Genomic DNA, 25,479 nt, shown 5'->3' with positions numbered 1-25,479 from the left:
GGGTAATCTCCAGGGAATTATGCTGAGTGAAAAAAGCCATCCCCAGAAGTCACATACCATATGATTCCATTTTTGAATGAGTTCTACTTTTGAAATAACAAAAGTATAAAAGTGAAGAACAGATCAGTGTGGGCGGAAGGTGGGAGGTGTGGCTATAAAAAGGCAACAAAAAGGGCTCCTTGGAGTGATGGAAATGTCTTATGTTTCCACTGTATCAATGTCAATATTCTGGTTGTGATATTGTACTATAGTTTTGCTGTATGTTTCCATTGGGGGAAACTTGAGACCTCTGTTATTATTTCTTAAAACCACATGTATACCTACTATCTCAATTTGTTTTTTGTTTTGTTTTTTTTTTTAAAGAGTACATCTTCTTTTGGCCAGTTATCACAAGTCTGAAAAGTTGTCCTACGGAGGGGTGCCTGGGTGGCTCAATTGGTTAAGCATAGGACTCTTGATTTCAGCTCAGGTCCTGATCTCCAGCTGTGTGCTGGCAGCACAGGGCCTGACTGGGATTCTCTCTTTCTCCCTCTCCCTCTGCTTCTCCCCTGCTTCAGCTCTCTTCCTCTTAAAATAAGTAAATAAACATTAAAAAAAAAAAAAAAAGCTAGTCCTACGAATATAATCCAAAAGAAGAAAAAACATTAGATGCACCAGATGTTCACCACAGCATTATTTACGGGAGTGGGGGTGGGGGGCAACCTAAGCGTCCAAATAGGAAAATAGGCAAATCATGACATAGGCATTGAGAATTACATCAGTTATTTGATGCAGCAACAAAGAAATGTTATTTCAAAAGGAAGGATTCAAAATTGTAGTACAATATGACAGCTCTATGAAAGGGATTGTAATATTTTACAGAAGTTTTAAAAGTAGTATTCTATGTGGAATTGTAGCAGAAATGTTTTCCTTCCCTCAAACTTTCCGCAGTATTAAGTGATTTTTACATGGTTTGGGGGTGGGGAGAAGAACAGTAAAGGCATTTTTTTATGTTAAATTACAAATGCTGGAATCATCATAAAAGTTCTTTAAATTCTTGCCTCCCAGTCGATCAACCTTCGTTTTTCAGGTTCCGGGCTTGGAACAAGAGTCCGCCACAGCTGCCCTAGCGCTGCGCCCACAGCCCCACTACAGGACCCCACCAGGAATCCAGGGAAGGGACACCCCCCAAGCGAGGGCGAGGCCGGAGCCCAGAGTACAATGACCACTCCAAGGTCATCATCGAGCCCGCAGCCGCAACTCGACCGGACCCAGGGATCCTCAACTCTGAGTCCGGATCTCGCTCTCGGCCCCTCGCCCTGTCCGGAGCCGCTACCCCACTGCTCCCAGAGGCTCCGCCACGGCAAATCCCCATATTGGGTCGTGCCGTGCCAAGACCCCCGGACCCCGAGCTGGACGCGTCTACCCACTCGCCGCTGGCCTAGACCCCCGAACGCGGAACCGCAGGGTAACCTACACCCCTGTTCCTTTTTCGCCCTCTCAACCCAGCTTTTCCCGACTCCGGGAAGAACCGGGAAGAGAAGGCGGAGGGGAGCGAGGCGCCGCCGGATAAATACTGTGGCCCGGCCCCGCCCATCGACCTCACTTCCGCCCCGCGGCAAGATGGCGGCGCCCGGACCCTGCCACGCAGACTTCCGCCGGGCGGAGAGACTCAGGGCCGGCTGCGGGCCGCGTCGGAGGTGAAGTCGGGACGCGCCTGGTGTGGAGCCACAGCTCGGGGGCGCTGGGGTGCGTCTCAGCCTTGTGCCTGACCCGGGTCCTGGGCAGAGGGCTAGCCAAGCTCTCTAAGTGGGTGGTCCGGGGAGTCTTGCCACGTGGAAAGGGAGGGACGCACTGACTGGGGGGCGGGTGGCCACGTGGGCAGGGTTCCGCCCAGGGTCCGCGTGTCCGCCCCCTCGAGTGACTTTGCTGCCCCTTTCATCTTCTTCTCCCAGGCAACATGTCGCAAGGAAACGCCGCAGGCGAGCCGAGTGGTCCGGGAGGGCCCCGACCCCTCCTCTCTGGGGCCCGGGGGCTTATCGGGCGGAGGCCGGCCCCTCCACTTACCCCAGGTCGTCTTCCCTCCATCCGCTCCAGGGACCTCACCCTCGGAGGAGTTAAGAAGGTACCCGATGGCACCTTTCTAAAGAAACCCAACTACCTTGAATTCCAGGACCTGGGGTTCTACCGATGTTCACGTAGGGCCTGCCTTGTGCCAGGCGTGGCTTTGGGCCTAACAAATCTTGTCCCCAGACTTTGGCCAACAAATTCAAGGGAGCCTGCCCTACCTTTAAGTCTAGATACAGGGTACAAGATGTTGACATGTTTCTCAGAGATGGCTGAAGGGCCGAGAATCCTAACTAGTTCCCAAGCAACTTGAGCATTGTTTATTTACCTTTTTTATATGTTTTAGACACCTTTAAGAAACCATGGAAGCCAGCAGGCATAAATTTTGCCTGCAGTTTTAGAGTTCCGAATTGGCCGTGGATCCTAAGGGGCAAACTTTTATCTAGAGTGTAATGAATCCTAGGCACAGCATAAGAGGCTCTGTGACCTTTTCTGTTGTGTTTATGACTGTAGATATAGGAATACCCCTGAAATTGGGGGGTGGGGTGGATAACAAGCATAAAGCAGCCAGTGTTTGAAGACTTGTTTGCATTGGGAAATGCTGGTGGCAGTCTAAGGCTATCATCCATTTGTGAGTGCTGGCCTACTTCCTACTTGAGCCTTGCTGCTAGACCTCTTTCCTGTGATACTCAATGGTTTCTATAGCTGTTTGAGGACAAGAAGTGAGATTAGATAAATAAGTTTTAGAAATCCCGAGGGCTCTCTTTTCAGAGGGCAGAAGCTGAGGCTGCTAGCTTAATGGTTTTTGGTATCCTGTTCCGGAAGCCCACTGTTACCATGACATGCTGTTCTTCCCTCTTAAGTACATGTATGTCTCTGTAAATCACTGGCAACAGTGTGGAATGTAGAGTGGTAGTCTTGGTCCATACAAGATGCCCTTTAAGAGTTGTCATTTTTCTCTGTACTTTGGGATCAGAACTTACCAAATCAGTGACTCCCATATTTTACTTTCAGAAAACCTTCACCCCAAATATCATCAGTCGGAAAATCAAGGAAGAGTAAGTAGCTGGGCCTTCTAAAAACTTTCCCCTTATTTACTTGCTCTGAATTTCGGTCTTTTGGGAAATAACTAGGTATGTTATTTCCTCAGACATCTAAGTGTGCATATTTAGTTTTTTTCACTAGTGATTTTCAACCCTGGCTCCAGGTGATTCTAATGTGCAAATTTTAAAAAAATATTGATGCCTAGAAATCCATTTCTAGAAATGGTGATTTAACTTTTTTGCAATGCAACAGTGATTATTTACAGCTGGAGTTGAGAGCCATTAGTTTAGACAAAGATGTATCAGGTTTTCACTTATGTTCTTTTGTATTACAACCTTTTGCTTTCAGGCAATTGTAAAAAGTCCACATTGGGGGCAGTCTCTGTAATTCAGCGTTTGAGTTATAATTCTAATACAGTTCTTCTCAAGCAAGAAGGTAAAGCAAAGCAAACTGAAAGGACGCTGCCCCATCAGGTAGAAAAGGTGCTAGCTAAACTTAGTGTTGGGTTCTGTTTCTGATACAGTTACTGGCTCTCTACTTATCCACTCAGGTGGAGGAGCAGAGTGGTGTGAGGAAGTAAGACCAATTCTTTGAGGTGGAGTGAATGAGTGGTTTTCCTTAATCCATTTTCTTTTCTAGGCCCAAGGAAGAAGTAACCATCAAGAAGGAGAAGCGTGACAGGGATAGAGACCGGCAGCGAGAGGGGCATGGACGGGGGCGGGGCCGCCCAGAAGTGATCCAGTCCCACTCCATCTTTGAGCAGGGCCCAGCTGAAATGATGAAGAAAAAGGGTACCAAGCTGCTGGGGTTCCGGGAGGAAGGAATCAGTGGATTTCAGTTCAGACTGCCTGAGAGAAGGGCAAGGGCAGTAAAATTACCTTGCTCCCAGTTTAGTTTTCCTTGCTGTTGGCCTCTTCCCTACCCTTGGTGAACTGAGTGATTTCCTACAGGGAACTGGGATAAGACAGTGGATGTGTCAGACATGGGGCCCTCTCATATCATCAACATCAAAAAAGAGAAGAGGGAGACAGATGAAGAAACGAAACAGATCCTGCGCATGCTGGAGAAGGATGATGTAGGTACCGGCAGACTGGGAGGAATGGGCTTCTGGGGGGCCGAGCTTGGTGGCAGAACTCTCTGATGTCCTGGAAGCCTGTGAGCAGGAGGAATCTTCAGTTAGAAAAGGCTGAGGTGGGCTGCAGTCCACCTGTGTGTATGCTAGCCAGACCACGTGACCCCCCGTCTCTTCTCTGGTAGTTCATCGATGACCCTGGGCTGAGGAATGACACTCGAAACATGCCTGTTCAGCTGCCGCTGGCTCACTCCGGATGGCTTTTCAAGGAAGAGAATGAAGAACCAGATGTTAAGCCTTGGCTGGGTGGCCCCAAGGAAGAGGACATGGAGGTGGATGTACCTGCTGTGAGAGGTACTCTGTGTCCATTAACGTCTCATCTCCTTTCCTGTGGATGCCCCCCCCTCACCTGAATCCTCCCTAGGAATGAACCTCCCAGACTAATAAGCAGATCCCCCTCCCCCACGTTCTAGCTGTAAAATACATGACCTTACAGAGATTGTAAGTTCTCACTCGCAGAGGGTTCATGCTGCCATGGATCTGTGGGTCAGCCTCAGATAATCCTTTTTAGGTAAGTCATACAACTCCTGGGTCCTTCTTCATAGCCATAACCCTCCAGCTTCCTAGCTGAGTGACAGTGAAGCAGACAAGGATGAAGGGATGGGTACAATGAGAGGACGTAGAGGGTGGCCACTTGATAGCTCTTCCATTTGTTATCTTGGGCAGTGAAAGAGGAGCCCCGGGATGAGGAGGAGGAGGCCAAGATGAAGGTTCCTCCCAGAACAGCCAGAAAGACCCCAAGCCTTCCAAAGGACGTATCTGTGGCAGAGCTGCTCAGGGAGCTGAGCCTCACCCAGGATGAAGAGTTGCTGTTTCTTCAGCTGCCAGACACACTCCCTGGTCAGCCGCCTACCCAGGACATCAAGCCTATCAAGACCGAAGTGCAGAGCGAGGATGGACAGATGGTGGTTATAAAGCAGGAGAAAGACCGGGTATGCTCAGGAGTGAGTTCTGTGAAAATGCGGGGGGACCAGGAAGGGAAACAGCAACCTGTTGGGGAAGCAAAAGTGTGCCACCCAAGCTGAAATGCCAAAATAATACACATTTGTTCTTTCTACCCACGAGGGGCTTGGGGCTTTGTACTTCAACCCCAATTACACGTGTTTACTTTTTACAATGAAATATTTTAAACATGTACAAATGAGAAAATGTCAGCAATTATGAATATTTTGTCCATTCGTTCATCTGTTTGCTTTGGGTTTTGTCGTTCGGCCAACGACAGGCAGCCTTGGGAAAAGGCCTTCTTGAGGAGCTCATTCTAACCTTTGCTGCTGCTGCCTTCCTTTAGAAAAGGTTTCATCCATGAAGGATGGAGGAAGCGGCTCCTTACCCAGCGTCCATCTCCTGATTCTCTCCACAGGAAGCCAGGCTGGCAGAGAATGCTTGTACCCTGGCTGACCTGACAGAGGGTCAGGTTGGCAAGCTGCTCATCCGCAAGTCAGGGAAGGTGCAGCTCCTCCTGGGCAAGGTGACTCTAGATGTAACGATGGGAACCACCTGCTCCTTTCTGCAGGTGAGAGCCTGTAGGGGTTGGGGATTATCACATGAGAATCATAGGACTGAGTAATGAGCTGTTTGGTTTGTTTCTCCTCACTGTCTCTGTTGGTTGGCAGGAGCTGGTGTCCGTGGGCCTTGGAGACAGTAGGACGGGTGAGATGACAGTCCTGGGACACATAAAGCACAAACTTGTATGTTCCCCCGATTTTGAGTCCCTCTTGGATCACAAACACCGGTAAAATGAGCAGATGGAGGATGATGGTGACTGTGCCCACGGCTGCTGCCTGCTCCAGACGTTTTGTTCTCAAATCTGTGCGACCCAGAAGGGGCCTGTTTAGCCCACCCACTCCAGCCTTTGGCGGCCATTGTCCCAGTTTTCCCCATAGGGCCCACGTGGCTCCCTCCCACAGCAGCTGTGAATGGCACAATGGCCTTCCCACAGCATGGATCCTGCACATCCTCGATGCTGGGGGGCTTGTCCTTTCTATTTATTTTTGTATTTATGTCTTATCTCTTCAAATGACTGCACCCTCCCCTGGTAGAGAGGGGAGGGTCTATGGGAAAGCCCAGTCTCCTTTTCTTGCTGACTGTCTTGTTCTCAGGGTAGGAAGCGTAAAGACTGCTGCTGCTTTTGCTCCCTCCTCCTTCCCAAGAAACAGTATTGGAGAGAGAGCAGGGAATTTTTGAGTCTGGGACTCAGTGTGCAGTCCCAGTTCCATCAGTTACTAGCTGTGTGACCTTGGACAAACTACCTAACCTTTCTGAGCCTCATACTCCTCATAGGACAAAAATGAGGATAATACCTACCTCACAGGGTTGGTGTGAGGATTAAATGGAATGTTGTAGATGAAAATTCCTTGCACAAGGCCAGATATACACAGTAGGCACTCAATAAATGTTAGTTTCCCTTCCCTTTGCCTGAGTCTGTTTTCAAACAAAATAGAGGCTTCAAGAATCTCTTGAGAGAAGTGAATAGAGCTGCTGTATCTCTGCCTTCTTGCTGCACCTCCCATCCCCCCCTAGGTCCTGAGGCTCTCAAGGTATAGGTTCAGGCCCTTCTCTGCCCATTTTCTCCTGAGCAGTTAAGTGCTGCCTGTTCACTGTGGTGAGTTGCAAGCCAAAGGTTCTACCAGAGGTGAAGTCAGAGACTCCTCCCAGCTCTCTACACTTGCCTTTGGGTGACATCATGGTCCCGGGACTCCTTCCTTCTATCCCTCAACTCCTCTCCCCTATCCCCCCAACTCCTCCAATAAGTAGCAGTACTCTTTTGACTTCCATTTAAATATTTCCCAACAGAATCCTGTGACCACTCAATTATAACCACACTCAAATACTGCTGAAGAACAACCTCTGATAAGAGAAATTAGGATTTATTGGAGAGCCGCCTCTTTGACACTTGACAGATGACCTCCCACTTCAAAGCTTTGAATTTGAGAGGCCCCCCTCTACCTCCTGTCCTACCGTCACCAGATCTGCATCTCAATCCCAGCTGGCCACAATGGCCTTTGAGTTCATGGGTCTGTGATCTTGTTTCTTGTACCAGGTCATTACACTCTTGAACCTTCCAGTGTAGTTTCTGGAGGAGCAGCTTCTCTTCCCTTGTCCACAGGCTGGGTTTTTTCCCTGGTTCAGTGGTAGGAGACATCTTTGGGATTAGGGAAGGCTGCTCGCAGCAGTGTCTGTGGTTGTTAGATGCTGATGTCACAGCTCCCTGTTCACTGTAGTGAGGTGCTAGCTATAGGCTATACCAGAGGTAAAGTCAGAGACTCCTTCCAGCACCCTACAGTTACCCTTGGGTGACATCATGGTCCCAAGTTGAGAGCTTAGCCAACCACCTCTGGAACAGCGATGGACCACACAGGCTCATAAGAGTGCCTCCTCCTGACTTTTAGGTGGTCCCAGAGGTTTTGGATGGATATACATTCCTTTGGTCTCACCTTTCTGTCCCTCAAGTCTGTTTTTTATTCATGACAGCTGGGGTTTTCCTGTCCTGAGCCCCTCAAACTGCCTAGCCAGCAGGTATGAGGGGTGATTGAACATTGCCCCTTCTGTAGCTAAGAGGTCACATGAGCTCTGTTGGTAGTGTTGCTCTGGTGTCTTCATTATAAGGGACAGAAGTCTTCTGTGGAGGCATATACCATGAAAGTTCTGTTTTGTCTAACGCTGAGTTTTTGTTCTCCGGGCTTCAGTGCTGTCTTTTAGATAGCTAATGCACTGCTAGTGGGCCTCTTGTAATTCTCTGTTTCTCTTCTGTTTCTTTGGTTCAAAAAAATCTTCTGCTTTTTTGGGCTAACTCAAAGGCCCTGCCTCCTTAGCTGTTTGGTGTCTTGCAGTCTTTAGCTCTTTGACTTCTAAGAAAGCTTGAGGAAGAGTGTGTACCACTTTCACATTATTCATTTCAAGTATCTTAGCGATTGAATATTATGATCCTGCATCAGAGTCCCCGTGACCTGTCTCTATGTCCCTGGTGTACAGATTGGAGGTCATCAGTGAAAGTGTGGAAAAAGATGAAGCAAGTCTGTTTTTTTAATTTTAGAGAGCATGTGCAAGTGAGGGAGAGGGGCAGGGAGAGAGGGAGAATCCCAAGCAGACTCCACACTCAGTGCAGAGCCCGACACAGGCCCAATCCCATGACCCTGGGATCATGACCTGAGCTGAAATCAAGAGTGGGACGCTCAACCAACTGAGCCACCCAGGCACGCCAGGTCTACTTTCTTTAAAAAAAATTTTTTTTTAAATGTTTATTTATTTTTGAGAGAGCGCTAGCCGGGGAAGGAGAGAGAGAGAGGGAGACACAGGATCCCAAGCAGGCTCCAGGCTCTGAGCTGTCAGCACAGAGCCTAACATGGGGCTTGAACCCACGAACTGTGAGGTCATGACCTGAGCCAAAGTCAGACATTTAACCGACTAAGCCACCCAGGCGCCCCCCCAAGTCTACTTTCTTGACCAAGCCTCTGAAGTATACATTTCTACCAAGAAATACATGCAAATAAGGAGAGTAAAAAGCCTAGAGTCAAGTTCATAGGTGTGAGTGCAAATGCGTGCAAATTTATTACTACCTGCATCTGCGTGTAGGCATTTTGTTACGATTCTAAAAGAGAGAGCTATAGACTTGTTCATTTTTTAACTGTAAGTGACACAGTGTAGGCTTTAGAGTCAGGGTTGGGTTTTAATTCAATTCCACCAGTAACTTTGGGGAAAATTGGTTACCCTTCCTAAGTTCAGTTTTACTTGCTTTCTATAAAAATGAGGTCATAGTAGACTTTTAATAGGGTTGTTTTTCAATTAGAGCGAACGTAAAGCATTTACTTGTATATGTGCTGCTGAAGCGAGCACCATAAAGCATTTATTTGTTGCCAGACAGACAAGTGTTTCTTGCAGAATGAGATTGGCACAAGTGTGACAGGAAACTGGGTGGACAGTGACATAAGCAATAAGGATGTTATCACCTGTAAGGAGAAGTCTAGAGATAAATGGCTCCAGACTTGGGCGGCAGCCAAAACGTTATCAAGATTTTTCTTAGATCCTTTGGTTTTGCTAGCCTCAGTACTGCAAAGTGGCTGCTACACAATGTCATTTCTTCAAATAACCGTCCAAAGACAGCAAGAAGCAAAGTAAACAGCAGTAAAGGAACTTTCTCCTCATTATGCTCTTAGGGAGGAAGTTCCTTCAGAGGCCCAAAGAGACTTGCCCCTGTGTCTCTGACAGCTGGGCCACATAACTACCCTAGGATGGGGCACTGACCAAGAGGGATGGGTAGATCAGTTTGTCTCCTGGCCTTTGGCATCCTGTTACCTGAGACAGAGTTTTGTTAGTAGGGAAAAAACAGCAATGATAGAGTTGAAGTATATCTAGGTAGAATTTTTTAAATGTTTAATTACCTTTTCTTCTAAATAAACCAGTTTTAACATTTTAGTACACGCTCTTTCAGACTCTAAAATTGTGTATATTCTGGATGATGATATAAACATTATACTGTCTTATGTGCATTATCTTGCTTGAAAGTATATATAGTTCTTTGTTAATGAACATCTTTTACTTAAGATACGTCTGAGGTAGGGGAGCCTGGGAGGCTCCGTCAGTTAAGTGTCCGACTTCGCTCAGATCATGGTCTCATGGTTTGTGAGTTCATGGTTCTCTGCTGTCAGCGTGGAACCCACTTCAGATCCTGTGTCCCCTCTTTTTCTGCCCCTCCCCTGCTCGTGCTTTCTCTCTCTCTCTCAAAAATAAATAAACATTAAAAAAAAAAAAAAAAAGATATGCCTGAGCTAGCTGAACGAATTAAAGACAGGATCTTTTAATCCTAGACTACCCCTATGGTCCAGTTGAACTGATCACTTAACACTTAGCTCTTTAAAGGAAAAGAGGCTTAATTCTAAGGTATTATGCACAATTGCCTGTTCATCCTGTGCTTCCACCGCCATCCTAGTGCAAGACACTCACGGTTTGGGCTTTTGCCCTCTTCAGATGGCTGTAGCTAATGACAGATGTAGTATTAACAGCTCCTCTTGGACATGGTTCAGCTGCCAAAGTTCTCCAATAGAGGATAGGGACTGGAGTGCAGCTGGGTCTCAGGGTTATCCTCAGAAAAAATGGAGAGAGAATGCCAACTCTAGTAACTCCCTGTGTGGCCAACTTATGACTTCACTTTTCTGAAGCATTTCTTTCCTTCCCTTGTATTAGAGCAGTCATGAGTCCAACTCCACACGAACTGAAGCAGAGGTTGGGCTTTCTTCTGTTTGTCTCATTTACATCTAAGATCTAGTCAGAAAAAATGTAGTCCTGATCATCATTGGCCTGACAACTGTATCTTGTGTGTTTTTCAGGGTTCAGTGGAAAAATAAAAACCATTCCAATTATTCTTTTTCCAATTTTTAGTTAATCTACAATACAATATTAGTTTCAAGAGTAGGATTCAGTGATTCATCACTTCCATACAACACCCAGTGCTCATCATAACAAGTGCCCTCTTCAATACCCATCACCCATCTAGTTCATCCCCTACCCACTTCCCTCTATCAACTCTTGGTTTGTTCTCTATCTGTAGGAGTCTTGTGGTTTGTTTCCCTCTTTCTTCCCCCCCCTCCGCCCTTATGTTCATCTGTTTTCTTTCTTAGATTCCACGTATGAGTGAAATCATATGGTATTTGTCTTTCTCTGATTTATTTCACTTAGCATAATGTACTCTAGCTCCATCTATGTCATTGCAGATGGCAAGTTTTCATTCTTTTTGATGGCTGAGTAACATTCCATTGCATATTTACACCACGTTTTCTTTACCCATTCATCAGTCGATGGACATTTGGGCTCTCTTTTGGCTATTGCAGATAATGCTGTAGATAAACATCAGGGTGCATGTACCCCTTAGAATCTGTATTTTTGTATCCTTTGGGTGAATACCTAGTAGTAGTGCAATTGCTGGATTGTAGAGTAGTTCTATTTTTAACTTTATGAGGAACCTCCATACTGTTCTTCAGAGTGGCTGCACCAATTTACATTCCCACCAACAGTGTAAGAGAATTCTCCTTTTTCTGTATCCTCACCAACACCTGTTGTTTCTTTTGTTGTTAATTTTAGCCATTCTGACCAGTGTGAGATGGTATCTCATCTTGGTTTTGATTTGTATTTCCCTGATGAGTGATGTTGAACATCTTTTCGTGTGTCTGTTGGCCATCCGGATGTCTTCTTTGGAAGAGTGTCTGTTCATGTGTTCTGCCCATTTCTTAACTGGATTATTTGTTTTTTGGGTGTTGAGTTTGCTAAGTTATTTATAGATTTTGGATACTAACCCTTTATCAGATATGTCATTTGCAAATATCTTCTCCCATTCTGTAGCCTACCTTTTAGTTTTGTTGATTGTTTCCTTTGCTGTGCAGAAGCTTTTTCTTTTGATGAAGTCCCAACAGTTCATTTTTGCTTTTGTTTCCCTTGCCTCTGGCGATGTGTCCAGTAAGAAATTGCTTCAGCCAAGGTCAAAGAGGTTGCTGCCTGTGTTCTCCTCTAGGATTTTGATGGTTTCCTGTCTCAGATTTAGGTCTTTCACCCATTTTGAATTTATTGTTGTATAAACCATTCCAATTATTCTAAGCAGAAAAGTTTAATACAGGAAAATAAGTGTTTATAGACTCATTGGAAAGCTGGAGGAGTAATAGGTTGGGCCTTCAGGAATCAGAACGCCAGAGAAGGGACCACCAGAGGAGCTACAGCCTCCACCATAGTCGAGAGGGTGGAGAATCTGGCCATAGAGCAGTTGAGTTACAGAACACACTGCATGCTGCATTCCAGTGATCACGAAATCCCCAGTCTCAATCACCTCTGAAGAGCCACAGAGAGAAAGACTGGACCCTGAAACACCTGCAGAAAAAAACCCACACAGATGGAGTGCCTCTGGGGTGCTAGATACAGTTGTAGCTTAGGATACATCAGTGTGAAACAGAAAGAACTCTGTCCTGCTGGAACTTTCATTTTGGTGAGGGAGACAGACAACAAGCATAAGTAAATATGTTGCATGGTATTTGGAAGGTGACAAGTGCTTAGAAATTTTTTTAAAATGGTAAGGGGAATCTACAGGTGGCAGCTCAACACATTATAGGAAGTTGAGAAAGTGTCATTTGAGGATGTGAACTGGCAGGATCAGGGAGTGAGGACAGCTAGAATCAGCAACAGTAAAGGAGGCTGGCTAGAGCTGAAACCACGGGAGACCAGTGGAAGAGGAGTTGTGGGGTGTGCAGTCTAGGTCAGCCAGGGCTTTAGGCCACTGTAAGGAGTTTGGTTTTATCATAAGTGAAATTGTTCACTGTGGCAAGTGTTGTCTAAGTTTTAAAAGGCTCACTTCAGCTGCTGTGTTGAGGCAAAGGTAGAAGCAGTGACACCAAATCATAGACTGCTCCAGTCATCCAGGCAGCAGATGGTTGTGGTGTGGACCAAGGTGGGAATAGCGGATGTGCCTGGAAGTACTTGGACTGTAGATAGTTCTTTCAAAGGTAGAGCTGGCTTAGTCTGCTGATAGAGTAGATGTTAGGTGTGAGAGAAACAGAAGAATCAGACTCCACAGCTTTGGCATCAGAATACAGCCAAAGCAGTGTGAAGATGGCTTTCACTTCCCCCTTTAAGATCTCAATTGGTAGAATCTAATTCACATCCAGAACCCCAGCACAAGAGATTTGGGGAAATGTGGTATTCCTTTTCTAACCCCGGATAATCAGGTGGCACTTGAGTGCTGGTAAGCTGTATTTACCACAGTTGGCTTCAGGATCCAAAATTTAAAAAAAAAAAATTGTTTAAGTTTTTTTATTTATATTTGAGAAAGAGACCACAAGTGGGGAAGGGGCAGAGACAGAGATGGAGACAGAGTCTGAAGCAGGCTCCAGGCTCTGAGCTGTCAGCACAGAGCCCAATGCGGGGCTTAAACCCATGAACCACGAGCTCATGACCTGAGCCAAAGTCGGATTCCTAACTGACTAACCCAGGTGCCCCAAGGACCCAAAATTTTAATAAAAGCTTTCTGTGACCATGTCATGCTGCCATCCAAAGTTAAAGTTCTCACCGATTCATTCCTTTAACACAGTATATTCCAAATGAAAACGCAGTTAGTACTTAAAACTAGCTGTACTGAGCATGGCTCTTAAACCTTTCCCCAGGGCAAGATAACCACAGGAATTCTTTTGCAAATGCCTCAATTATTTTTTAGGATCCTTTTTTAAAAATGGCTTTGCTGAGCCAATTCTATAACATTTTTAAGGCTTTGATAAATACCTCCAGAGTACTCCTATCCATTCACATGCCCATTAGCAGTGTATAAGAGGAGGTCGCACACTTGTAAAGTTGAATGCATAGTCAAGATTCTGTGTTAAACTGTATAAATGTAGGAGGTGCCTGGGTGGCTCAGTTGGTTGGGCATCTGACTCTTGATCTCAGCTCAGGTCTTGATCTCAGGGTTGTGAGTTCAAGCCCTGTGTTGAGCTCCATGCTGGGCATGAAGCCTACTTAAAAAACAAAAAACAAACAAACAAAAACAACTATATAAATGTTAAAAGATGCCAAGTAGCAGATCTGACCTGTACTCAACTGGCTGTCTGGATAGATAACTAATGTTCTTTCTCTCCTTCCATCAAACATCAGAGAGGGTTAATGTGGGAAGAATACACTGCTCCCACAATTGATTATATGCTCCCCAAAGTCGTGTTTTACTCAGCTCATTTTTGCCAGCTGTGTTCACTGTTGTAATTACGTAATTCAGTTAAACGTTGTATAAACTAATAAAGTATGAGGGCTAAGAGAAAGTGTTTCTGATGAAAATAAGGTAAATGTGTAACTAAGTTTTACATAAACTGATAAAATATAAGCATTAAAACAAAATTCTTATTTCTAAACTAAGGTAACTGCTGTGGGAAGACTTAATAAAGGTGAGTCAATAAAAAGTGCTGTTGAATTAAGTGTAGGCAAGATAAATGTATAAGTGTCATGTTAAAATATTTAAAATAGCTATGCTTCTTTCATTAAAAATGTTGCCCAAAATGTCAGTTAAGATTAGATCAGCTATGAGAAACAGAGCTCCCCCAAAACAGTAGTTTAAACAAAATTATATTTCTCACTTATAAAACTGTAAAGATGCACAGTCTGAGCTGGTATGGCAGCTCAGCTCCACAAAGTCCCAATGGCCTAGGGTTCCTCCAGCTTATCTCCCTATGGTGTCTAGGGTGTGGACCTCATCCTCATGTTCTCAGTTGAAGACCAGAGCTCTAGCCATTGCATCCCCACTCTAGGCAGCTAGATGAATGAAAAGTTCATACCCCCCACCCCTTGCCAGATGACAGGGTGTGTATCAGTTCTTTTAGGGAGGTTCCTGGGAGCTGTGTCATGATATTGATGATGATATACCTTTGTCCAGAAAGTAGAGACATAGTCACCCCTGGCCTTGAAGGAGGCTGAGAAATGTGGTCTTTGTCTTGAATGAGCATATACACTCCTAAAAGTCAAGGTTCATGATCATGAAAGAAACAGGATATTGAGGAATGACAAACAGCCTCTGTCACATCTATTTAACTTACTTTAAGAATAACTGAACAACTGCTGGTCCCAATTGTGACAGAGAAGAACTGCGAAGGCACATCACTTGCATAAGCAAACCCTCAATTGTCTGTGTAGATATCATGCGTGGTTGTTATAACCACTTCCTTGCATACACTCTCAGTGCCCTTGCCCCTCTCTCCTGTCTTATTCATGGGACAAAATCCCACTTTTAGGTAAATGGAAAGCTCTACCTACTCTGCATTTCCCCTGAGGGCTGAAACTTGGCTGGAGAAACACCCAGCCAAGCTGATGATCTCACTTTTAGACCAGCTTTCCTTGTCCACTTAACTTTCCTCACTCCCCAGAGAGGACCAGTGAATCCCTATTCCTGTGTCCTCAAACCTCCAGTACCTCTCCCCTTCTCACTCTTAGCTGATGACCCTGCCTCTTACTGCACTAAGAAAATAGAAGCACTCAGAACACGTATTCCCTCTACAGCATCTATGGGTCTGTTTGCATCTGTGTCCGGGTCTACAGCCTCACCTCCTGTTACTATGGATGAACTGTCTTGCTCCTCCCTGAGACCATACCCTTCACTGGGGCACTCAATTCCGTCTCCTCTTGCCTATTCCAAGGGTATTGCTCCAGCAACCCCCCCTACACAATACCCCAGTTTCCCTTCTATTAGATCAGTTTTGGGGCACCTGGATGGCTCAGTTGGTTAAGCGTCTGACTTCAGCTCAGGTCATGATCTCGTGGTTCGTGAGTTCAAGCCCCATGTCTGGCTCTGTGCTGACAGCTCAGAGCCTGGAGCCTGCTTTAGATTCTGTGTCTCCCTCTCACTGCCCCTTTCCCACTCACACTCTGTCTCTCTCAAAAATAAATAAGCATTAAAAAAAATTAAAAAAAAAACAGACCAGTTTCACAGGATACAAATAGGCTCTTACGGATCCATCTTGAAAACAACAAATTTTCCTTCAAGGTTGTGTTGGCCTCCAGTTAACCTTTTTCTTCTGCTTTCCTTTTCAGTAAAACTTCTTGAAAGAGTTGTCTTTACTTGTCTCCACTTGCTCTCATCCATTCCCTCTTGAACCCATAACAATCAGCTCTTCTCAAAGTCACCAGTGACGTCTTTACCAAACTTAATAGTAAATTTGCAATCCTTACTTGACTGAATCTGTTACCACATTTAACACAGTTGAGCACTCCTTCCTTCTTTATGTACCTTCTTTTCTTGGCTTTGGAGTCACTGCCCTAACTGTTCCTTCTTGTCTCATGTTGGATGTGCTCCTCACCCTTCCTAGTCCCTCCCTCACCATCTCCCGACCTCTAAACATGGGAGTGCCCAGGATTCAGGCCTTAGAGGGTTTCTCCTGTCCTGTCATCCCCTCAGCAATCACAGCCAGGATCATGGTTTGAACTATGTCTAGGACTTTTAATTATTATCACCAGTTGGATCTCTCCTGTCCCCCGGCCCTATATCCAACTGGCCACTCTCCCATTTCTTCTTGAATGTCTACTAGGCAACTCAACCCTAACTACCAAATTTGGGGAAATTCAGGGACCCAAAAAACATTAAAATCACCCAAGAGAGTCCAGTCTGCAAAATCTTGATTGTGTCTACAGGACTCCATTTCTTCAACAAACTGTAAGGGAAAAAAGAGAGAAATGAAGGAGGACCCTATAGATTAAAAGAAATTTAAGACAATTGTCAATCAGTTACAATCCTTAACTGATACGGATTCTGAGAACTGCAGAAAACTCTCAGCATGAACACTCCCTTCAAACCCCTGACCTAAGAGTCTTGACCAAATTTTAACTTGGCATGTAACATCTCAAGACCTCATCCCTGAGACAACCCAGCGCCTTTTGAGTTCCTGTTTGGAAAAGCTCAGCGCTGTCAAAACAAAAAACAACAACAACAAAAACTGCTGTTTGCTCCAGCTAACACCTGACGTCGGCCCCATCTCTTTTTCTTAGAGCACTCACTAAAAAGGGCTTACAACTGTGAATTCTTCCTCTGTCCCTTTGAGATGTATGTATATCTTCTATAACTCCCAACTCTGTCCCAAGGACCTGAAAGCCTTCCTTTGAAATATAATCAGGAAGGAGAGGGCTTCTGTCTCCCAGTCTCTGGGAGGATAGATTCCTAACTTCCATAATTGCCAGCTAACAGATACTGCTGGCCTAATCACATTGACAGTGACCAACCCTTTGTAATTTTCAGCATGAGGCCCTGTTTTGCCCCTTTGCCTTCATTCTCCCTTTAAAATGCCAAGTAGCCTCTTCATAAATCAGAATGGAGCTCAGCTCTTTTCCCTGTTGTCAGTAGTTACTGAATAACTCTGTTTTCACTGCTTTAACTAATATCCAGCTTTATCATTGACATTTCTCACACATGTAAAAATAACTCATGAGGTAATCTGGTATGTCTATATGTCAACTAGATACTTGATAATATCAATAGTTGTTATTTTTTAAGCCGTGATAATAGTGTTGTGGTTATATTTTTCAAAATCATAATTAAAAAGAATTTCTCCAGAATGTTACCACTTCTCACCACACTTCCAATCTAGCATTCTCTCTTCTGGGATTTCATGATTACCTCCTAAACAATCCTCTTGCCTCTATACTGCCCCCCTGCCCCAGTCTGTTCTCAACACACAGCCAGAGAGATCCTGGTAAAATGTGCCATATTATGCCACTTTCCACCTCATTCAGAGTAAAAGCCAGGTCTGTTCAATCTACCAAGACCTCACGGGACCCTCACATGTCCTTCATGACCTCGTGTCCTACCCTCCCGGGTCACTCAACTCCAGCCGCACAGGCCTTGCCACTTTTGAAACAGAGCAGGCAGCCTCCAGCTTTAGGGTCTTTGCATTATTACCACCCCACCCCCCCAACCCCAGCTAGAACCCACTTTCCTGGACATCTTCACATCTTGTTTTCTCATTCCTTCTGGTCTTTGAGACAACATAACCTGGTTGTGCTGCATAAATTAGTGAAGTTCCATCTCAGACACTCCTTATGCCCCTTTTCCTGCTTTTCTTTTTTCCATAACATTTACCGCCATCTGACATATTATTTTTTTGTTTGTTTGATATTCCCTCTAGAACATAAGCTATGTGACAGTAGAGACTGTTTTGCTCGTTAGTGTATCCCCAGAACTTGAAATAGTTCCTTGCACATAATAGGCACCAAATGAATGTTTGTTGAAACAATGAAGGGATGACTATCATTATGTAGGTTGTAAGAGTGTGTACTAAAGAATTGATAACCATATTCCTGAGCAAGTGCAAAAAAGGACTTTTCAAGTCTCCTTTCTTCCTCCCAAGGGAAGAACGTTCCTCACTTTTCCAGAGAGAAGAAAGGATCTCATTGACCTTGTAGGCAGGGCTTTGGACCAATTCCGTGTACTGTTCTCATGGCTTTCACTGCTGAGTGTGTAACTGGCACTGGTGTTTTCCATGAATGTACTGTGAATGCTCATAAGTGCCCAAAGGGATTAGACCAGTCCGGAATGCTGAATCAGGGAACTGCTAGTATTTGGCGGGACATCATAACCTTAAGGCCCCTTTGAGCTAAAAATCTCTCTAAATGATCATTTTCCTGATTGATCATTTTCCAAGGAGGCTGCCTTCACCATGAGGCACCCCTTGTTGGGGGTGGAGGTGAGGGGTTTCCTCCCTAATGTGGCTAAGAGGTATACCTCTTTTGAAAAGCAGTTCTTGTCAAAGCTGAGCGCCTGAAGGTGCTAGAACACACACTGATGGCGGCCTTGTGACAACTAATAACTTGGGAAGGGGCCCGACAAGTCTCACTGTTGTGATGGAAATGGTGTATTTAAGTCTGCAGCTGCCTGGCCTCAATGGCATTTTCAGCTTTACATGAAGAAAACATCTATCCCTTTGGGGGAAATGTTATCTTCCACTCCATAGCTAAAGCAAAGCCATTTGCTCAGTGGGGCTCTCAATCCACAGAGGCTCCCCTAAATGCCTGGGCGTGGTTCACTGATGGTTTGGCTATGCTGAAACCCATGATGTCCACTGGACTGCTGTGGCTGGTCGGCACCGGTGCCAGCTACGTGGAATGGAAAACAGATGTGGTCACTCCTCTCAGAGGGCAGAACTCAAAGCTGTCCTCACAGCTCCAGCCAGTACTCCTTGTTGAACATTGTTACATTTCTACTGGCTGTTAACACTGGCCTAGCTGTTTGGTCTGCCACTTGGAAAACTACAGACTGGCAGATTAAAGACTTCCCTCTTTGGGGCCATGAACCATGGAAACAAATCATGGCTGATGATGGAAATTTTTGGATCATTCATGTAAGTGCCCATGGTGAGGGTCCATTCTTTGAGACCGACTGGAGTCAAGCTGCAGGTTGAGCCTGCACCACCCAGTCACCTTTGCTGTGTGGACCCATCATTAAATCAGACACGCAGCATACCCACCAGCATAAACTGGGCACTGAGTAAAGGACTCAGATGCACCAGCTATTACTGTATGCCAGGCCTGTGACTCATAATAAAAGTTGAACCGTTTGTCTCTCCGTGAGGAAGGCCCATTGCACAGGGTGAGACAGTTGAGACCATCGAACATTTGACCCCCTTCCTGGGGCTACCGGTGGTAGCTTACCACTGTTGATAATTTTTTTAGGTTGCAATGTTGCTGCAGTGCTGAGTCCAATCAGTTGACTCTGGCTAGACCATTGTAACACTTGAAATTGATATTTGTTATGTTTCTGGCTTTCCAGACATTTGCAGTCTGACCATGATGTATCTTTGATCGCAGTGAGCGCTCAAGCCACTCAAGGTATTTATTGATGGACCTTCTGTACCATCCACCATCCACAGGCATCTGTGATTGTTGAGCATTGGAGTGGATTCTTCAAAAATCAACTCAAAACAATTTCTGACCCTACCTCCATCACCTCCTCCTGATTCAGGCATGTTAGTTAGGCAGTGTGGTCACTAAATTTGACTGTTTTAGAAAGCAATCGTTTCTTCTTAACCACTGGTGGGGTGTTACATAGGCCTACTTTGAGAATTTGAGATTCTCTTATGCATGTAATGTTTCTTCCTCTTGAAGGCAACCCTGGAAGACCTGGTAGCTTCACCCTCTGGTGGCTGCCCAGCTAAAAGGGGGCCTTGGGGATTCAAATTTAATGCTGATTAAGTTTTTAAAATATTAACTTGTTATACGGTTTGTTAACATTCACACTAGTAAGGAATATTAAATGTGACAATCTGAATCCCTCCCCCAAGAATTTTGTGCCTAAAAGTAAATGATTTTGTGTTAGACCCCAGTTCCCAAACTGTATCAGGAGGCTCTCCAGGGTGCTGCAGCAGTAAGCCCATGGGACACCACAGACTATTTTAAATGTTCAAGAGAAGCACCCTCGACATCTGTAGGAGACTGTGAACTGCTAGTACAAGGTAGATCATGGCTCCAGCATTAGAGTACTATCCTTTTAATAATGTCATATCTTTGCAAAGTTGGGTTTCCTGCTGTTGCTGTGATTAAAAAGCATGTACCGTGTGAATATCAGTGTGGAACAAGCAATGAATATGGTGGTGTCCAATCTGACTCCAAGGTTTGAGAACTTGTACAGCACTCAGAACATCCCATTAGCAAATAATTATGGTTACTTAAAAATAGAATTAAAGTATTATTTTTCTTCCAATTTATATGTATTATTTTTTCAAATGGTTACAAGCTATGACAACATAAATATGTGTTAAGATACTGGGACCTCACAAACTAATAATGGGATTGTTAGGTGTTTCTTTTGTCCTGAGTTGCTGTGAAATAAATTACCCAGCACTAGGAACACAACCAATTAAATTTTATAAAATTACCCTTGTCCCTCTTGTACCTGACCGTTCTGGACAAATGGTCTTGGTGTGACAAATAGTAGGTTTACAGTTACTGGAATGGGAACAGTGGAGAGAGAATAATGAATTACTTGCCAGGGAAAGACCACTTCAGTCCCTGAGAAGGCATGGGAGAGGGTGAGACCTTAATTATCTTTGTCTGTCAGAACTGCCTCTGGAACTTCCCCGCAAAGGAAAGCACCTTGCTTCTCTACACCTGTCACAAGCCCTTGACACTGAACTGACTGCTGAGTCAGCCTTCCTCTGCAAGATAGCTCTGACCTCCATTTGATCACCTTTCTCTTTAATCTTAGCTAGGGTTTATGGGAAAGAGCAGGGGCCGGTCCTAGCTTCTTCCCCTTCCACATGAAGCACCCATCAGCACCTCCGGATTTCACCATCATTCCTGTAGCCATTGATCAGTCATTCCACTGGATGGATTGATGAATGCCACTTGGCTGGTGGTGTGGACAGGTAGAGGAGGGTGAACTGACTGCCTTCTAGCAGTCCCTCCAAAAACAAGGATTAGACTCAATTCTTTGAACAACACTATGAACCCTAAGGATTACAATCCTGCTGGGAGGTCACATTGGAGATACTGTCAGCCTGTACCCGTGACTGATGTAGGGTCCTACTAGGGGGACCCAACAATTATAAACCATGCTTTTTTTTTTTTTTTCCAGAAGCACCATGAATACTTTTGATACATGGAAGCCAGGCATTAACTTGCCTGTATCCCCAAATCATAGTGACTTGTATGTACTTTGGGGTGAGTAATAAGAGACCATGAGAACATGACTAGTAGATCATGTGGCTCTTAGACAACTGTAGAGACCTCTTCAAAATGAGCCTGTCTTTTATTACTGGGAGATAATTAGCTTGTTATTTGTGTGGCACTACGTGGGGAGTTATCTTCATGATGGGAGTTGTCCTATTAGAAAAAATGCTATAAAATTTGTCCTTGAATTTAGCTGAAGTGATTAATGACACCACCTTGACTCTGGAAGGTACTCAGACCAGAGCCCTTTCTTTCCAATTCTTGACAAAACTTCTTTAGAATAGCACTTGCAGGGCACCTGGGTGGCTCAGTTGGTTAAGTGTCCAACTTCAGCTCAGGTCATGATCTCACAGTTTGTGAGTTCAAGCCCTGAGTCTGGCATGGATCCTGCTTAGGATCCTCTGTACCCCCTCTCTTTGCCCTTACCCCTTTCTCTTACTGACTTTCTCTCTCAAAAATAAACATTTTAAAAAAATTTTTAATGTTTGTTTATTTTTGAGACAGAGAGACAGAGTGCAAGTGGGGGAGGGACAGAGAGAGAAGGACACACAGTAAATCTGAAGCAGGCTCCAGGCTCTGAGCTGTCAGCATAGAGCCTGATGTGGGGCTCGAACCCACGGACCGTGAGATCATGACCTGAGCCAAAGTCAGACACCCAACCAACTGAGCCACTCAGGTGCCCCCAAAATAAATAAACATTAAAACAGAAATAGAGGGGCGCCTGGGTGGCGCAGTCGGTTAAGCATCCAACTTCAGCCAGGTCACGATCTCGCGGTCTGTGAGTTCGAGCCCCGCATCGGGCTCTGGGCTGATGGCTCAGAGCCTGGAGCCTGTTTCCGATTCTGTGTCTCCCTCTCTCTCTGCCCCTCCCCCGTTCATGCTCTGTCTCTCTCTGTCTCAAAATAAATAAACGTTAAAAAAAGAAAAAAAATTAAAAAAAAAAACAGAAATAGAATAGCACTTGCTACATAATAAACTCCATATGAATATTTGTTAAACAACAAGTACATAAACAAAACCAATAAAGCCTGTGATCTGTGTTATTCAAGTCTTCTCTAACCTTACTGATTTTTTTGGTTTACTTGATCAGTCAATTACTGAGAGATGCATGTTGTCAACTTCCAGTTTGTTGGCGGGTTTTTCTATTTCTCTTTGTTTTCATCAGTTTTTGTTTTACATATTTTGATGCTATGTTATTAGATGCATAGAAATTTGGAATTGTCCTTGAATCCTCTGACATTAATTGACCCACTTTTTGTCTAATAATACTTTTGCTTTAAGGTTATTTTGTCTGAAATTGATACAGTAGCACCAGCTTCTTTTTTCTTTTTTTTTTTTTTAATTTTTTTTTTCAACGTTTATTTATTTTTGGGACAGAGAGAGACAGAGCATGAACGGGCGAGGGGCAGAGAGAGAGAGGGAGACACAGAATCGGAAACAGGCTCCAGGCTCTGAGCCATCAGCCCAGAGCCCGACGCGGGGCTCGAACTCACGGACCGTGAGATCGTGACCTGGTTGAAGTCGGACGCTTAACCGACTGCGCCACCCAGGCGCCCCGCTTTTTTTTTTTTTTAAAGCATTTGACTTTCAGCCTTCCTCTATTATTATGTTTTATGTCTATCTCTACTTAATATTTATTAAACACCATATCATTGGACTTTGTTTTTTATTTTTTATTTTTTGGATTTTGTTTTTTATTTTATGTTTATTGAGCTGTCAGCACAGAGCCCAACGTGGGACTCAAACTCACGAACTGCAAGATCATGATCTGAGCCAAAGTTGGACGCTTAACTGACTGAGCCAGCCAGGCGCCCCTGGATTTTGTTTTTTAAATCTAGCCCAATAATCTTTGTCTTTTATTTGGAAAGTTCAGTCCATTTGTATTGTAATTACTAACACTGTTGGATTTATTTCTACCATTTAATTTGTGCTTTCTCTTTGTCCAGATTTTTTCTATGATTTATTTTTCTTCTTTCTTGCCTTTTTGTTTGGATTGAGTTTTTTCTCATTTTTCCTCCTACTGATTGGAAATATATGCATTTACTTGTTTAAACAATTCTTAAAATAGGACTACCACATGATCCATGTGATCCAGAAATTCCCAATTCCAAATATATGTGTGTGTGTGTGTGTGTGTGTGTGTGTATATATATATATATATATGTATTTGGAATTTCTGTATATATACAATACATACATATATAATTCAACTGTAAAAAAGAAGGAAATCCTGCCATTTATGATGACATGGATGGAATTGGAGAGTATTATGCTAAGTGAAATAAGTCAGAGAAAGACAAATACCATATGATCTCACTTATATGTGGAATCTAAAATACAAACAGGCTGATAGATACAGAGAACAGACTGGTGATTGCCAAAGGTGGCAATGGGGGTGGCAGGGTGGGAGAGAAGGATGAAGGGTGTTAAAATGTACAAATTTCCAATTATAAAATAAATAAGTCATGGGATGTAATGCACAGCATGCTGACTATAGTTAATATGTACTGCATATTTGAAAGTTGTTAAGAGAGGAAGCCACCTGGGTGGTTCAGTTGGTTAAGCATCCAACTCTTGATCTCAGCCCAGGTCTTGATCTCACAATCGTGAGTTCAAGCCCTGACTTGGGCTCCATGCTGGGTGTGAAGCCTACTTAAAAAAGTAGGGGAGGTGCCTGGGTGGCTCAGTTGGTTAAGTGTGGGACTCTTGATTTCTTCAGCTCAGATCATGATCTCACGGTTATGAGATCGAGCCCAGCATCAGGCTCTACGCTGGGTGTGCAGCCTGCTTGAGATTCTCTCTCCCTCTCCATCTGTCCCTCCTCTGCTTGCATGTACTCTCTCTCTCTCTCTCTCTCTCTCTCTCTCTCTCAAAACAAAGAAAGAAAGTTGCTAAAAGTAAACCTTAAAAGTTCTCATCACAAGAAAATAAATGATTTTTTGTGATTATGTAAGGTAACGAATGTTAACTAGACTTATTGTGTGATCATTTCACAATGTGTACAAATATCAAATCATTATACTGTGCACCTGAAACTAATGTAATGTTTTATGTCAATTACACCTCAATTTTTAATTAAAAATTTTAAATTGTATGTTAATTATACTTCAATAAACAAAATTTTTAAAGTTTTAATATGCATACTTATAGAGTGTAAAGTTAATTATTATACTCTCCTCCAGAACTTCATAATGCTTTAATTCTAGTTACCTCCCTCTTACCTATTATTTTTCTCAACCTCCTGGCTCTCCCTTTTTTTTTTTTTTTTAACTTCACTGTATTGGACACCTCTTATGTCTCATTACAAGTCCTCTTGGCCTTACTTCTCTTTATACAGCCAGCTCTGTAGTGAACAGTTCTCTGTGGGCACTCACCAGGTCTACACAATTACAATCTGATAATGCCTAGCCTCAGGCTTGCCCTGTCCATCCCCTACCTTCTCCCCTGAGAAGGGGATGATGCCAAAGCACAGAAGAGCATAGGGACATGCTCTCTCTCACCTGGCTTGGTGCACCTAGAAGGTATGAGGGGTTAACGCTCCATGAGGTGAACCTTTGACCAAGGGAAAGGAGAGAATCAATGGATACATGCATCCCCCTTACTCTCCTAGGTAGCGTCCCCTCCCCCCAGGATGAAGTCTTTTTTTTTTTTTTTTGAGGGTAGGGGGCGAAAGTGAGCAAGGGGCAGAGAGACAGAGAGAATCCCAGGAGGGGCAGAGGAAGAGAGAGAGTGGGAGAGAGAGAGACGGGGGGCATTTTTTTTTTAATGTTTATTTATTTTGAGAAAAAGAGAATACAAGTGGGTGAGGGGCAGAGTGAAGGGGACAGCCCGATGGGGGGTTCAAACTCACAAACTGTGAGATCATGACCTGAGCCGAAATCAAGAGTCAGTGCTTAACTGACTGAGCCACCTAGGCACCCTGAGATAGAGAGAATCTTTTTTTTTTTTTTAATGTTTATTTATTTTTGAGAGAGCACAAGTGGAGGAGGAGCAGAGAGAGGGGAACAGAGGATCCCAACTGGGCTCTGCACTGACAGGCTGACAGCAGCAAGCCCAATGTGGGGCTCGAACTCATGAACCAGGAGACCATAACCTGA

General features: G+C 44.3%; 1 protein-coding gene across 1 annotated transcript; it reads left to right on the top strand.

Annotated features, from left to right (window-relative positions):
- The first annotated feature begins 1,580 nt into the window (after positions 1-1,580).
- On the top strand, positions 1,581-6,630 carry POLR3D (RNA polymerase III subunit D). The gene is made up of 9 exons (XM_025933071.2): positions 1,581-1,728; positions 1,935-2,104; positions 3,061-3,104; positions 3,730-3,881; positions 4,041-4,165; positions 4,348-4,516; positions 4,889-5,154; positions 5,583-5,735; positions 5,836-6,630. The coding sequence occupies exons 2-9, from the start codon at positions 1,940-1,942 to the stop codon at positions 5,956-5,958; spliced, it is 1,197 nt and encodes a 398-aa protein (XP_025788856.1). The 5' UTR covers positions 1,581-1,728; positions 1,935-1,939; the 3' UTR covers positions 5,959-6,630.
- The last annotated feature ends 18,849 nt before the right edge of the window (positions 6,631-25,479 follow it).

The sequence above is a fragment of the Puma concolor genome, chromosome B1 (assembly GCF_028749965.1).
Source record: "Puma concolor isolate L17-30 chromosome B1, mPumCon1.1.hap2, whole genome shotgun sequence".
NCBI lineage: Eukaryota > Metazoa > Chordata > Mammalia > Carnivora > Felidae > Puma > Puma concolor.
Note: the sequence above shows the minus strand (reverse complement) of the source record. Positions and strands in the feature narration are given on the sequence as shown.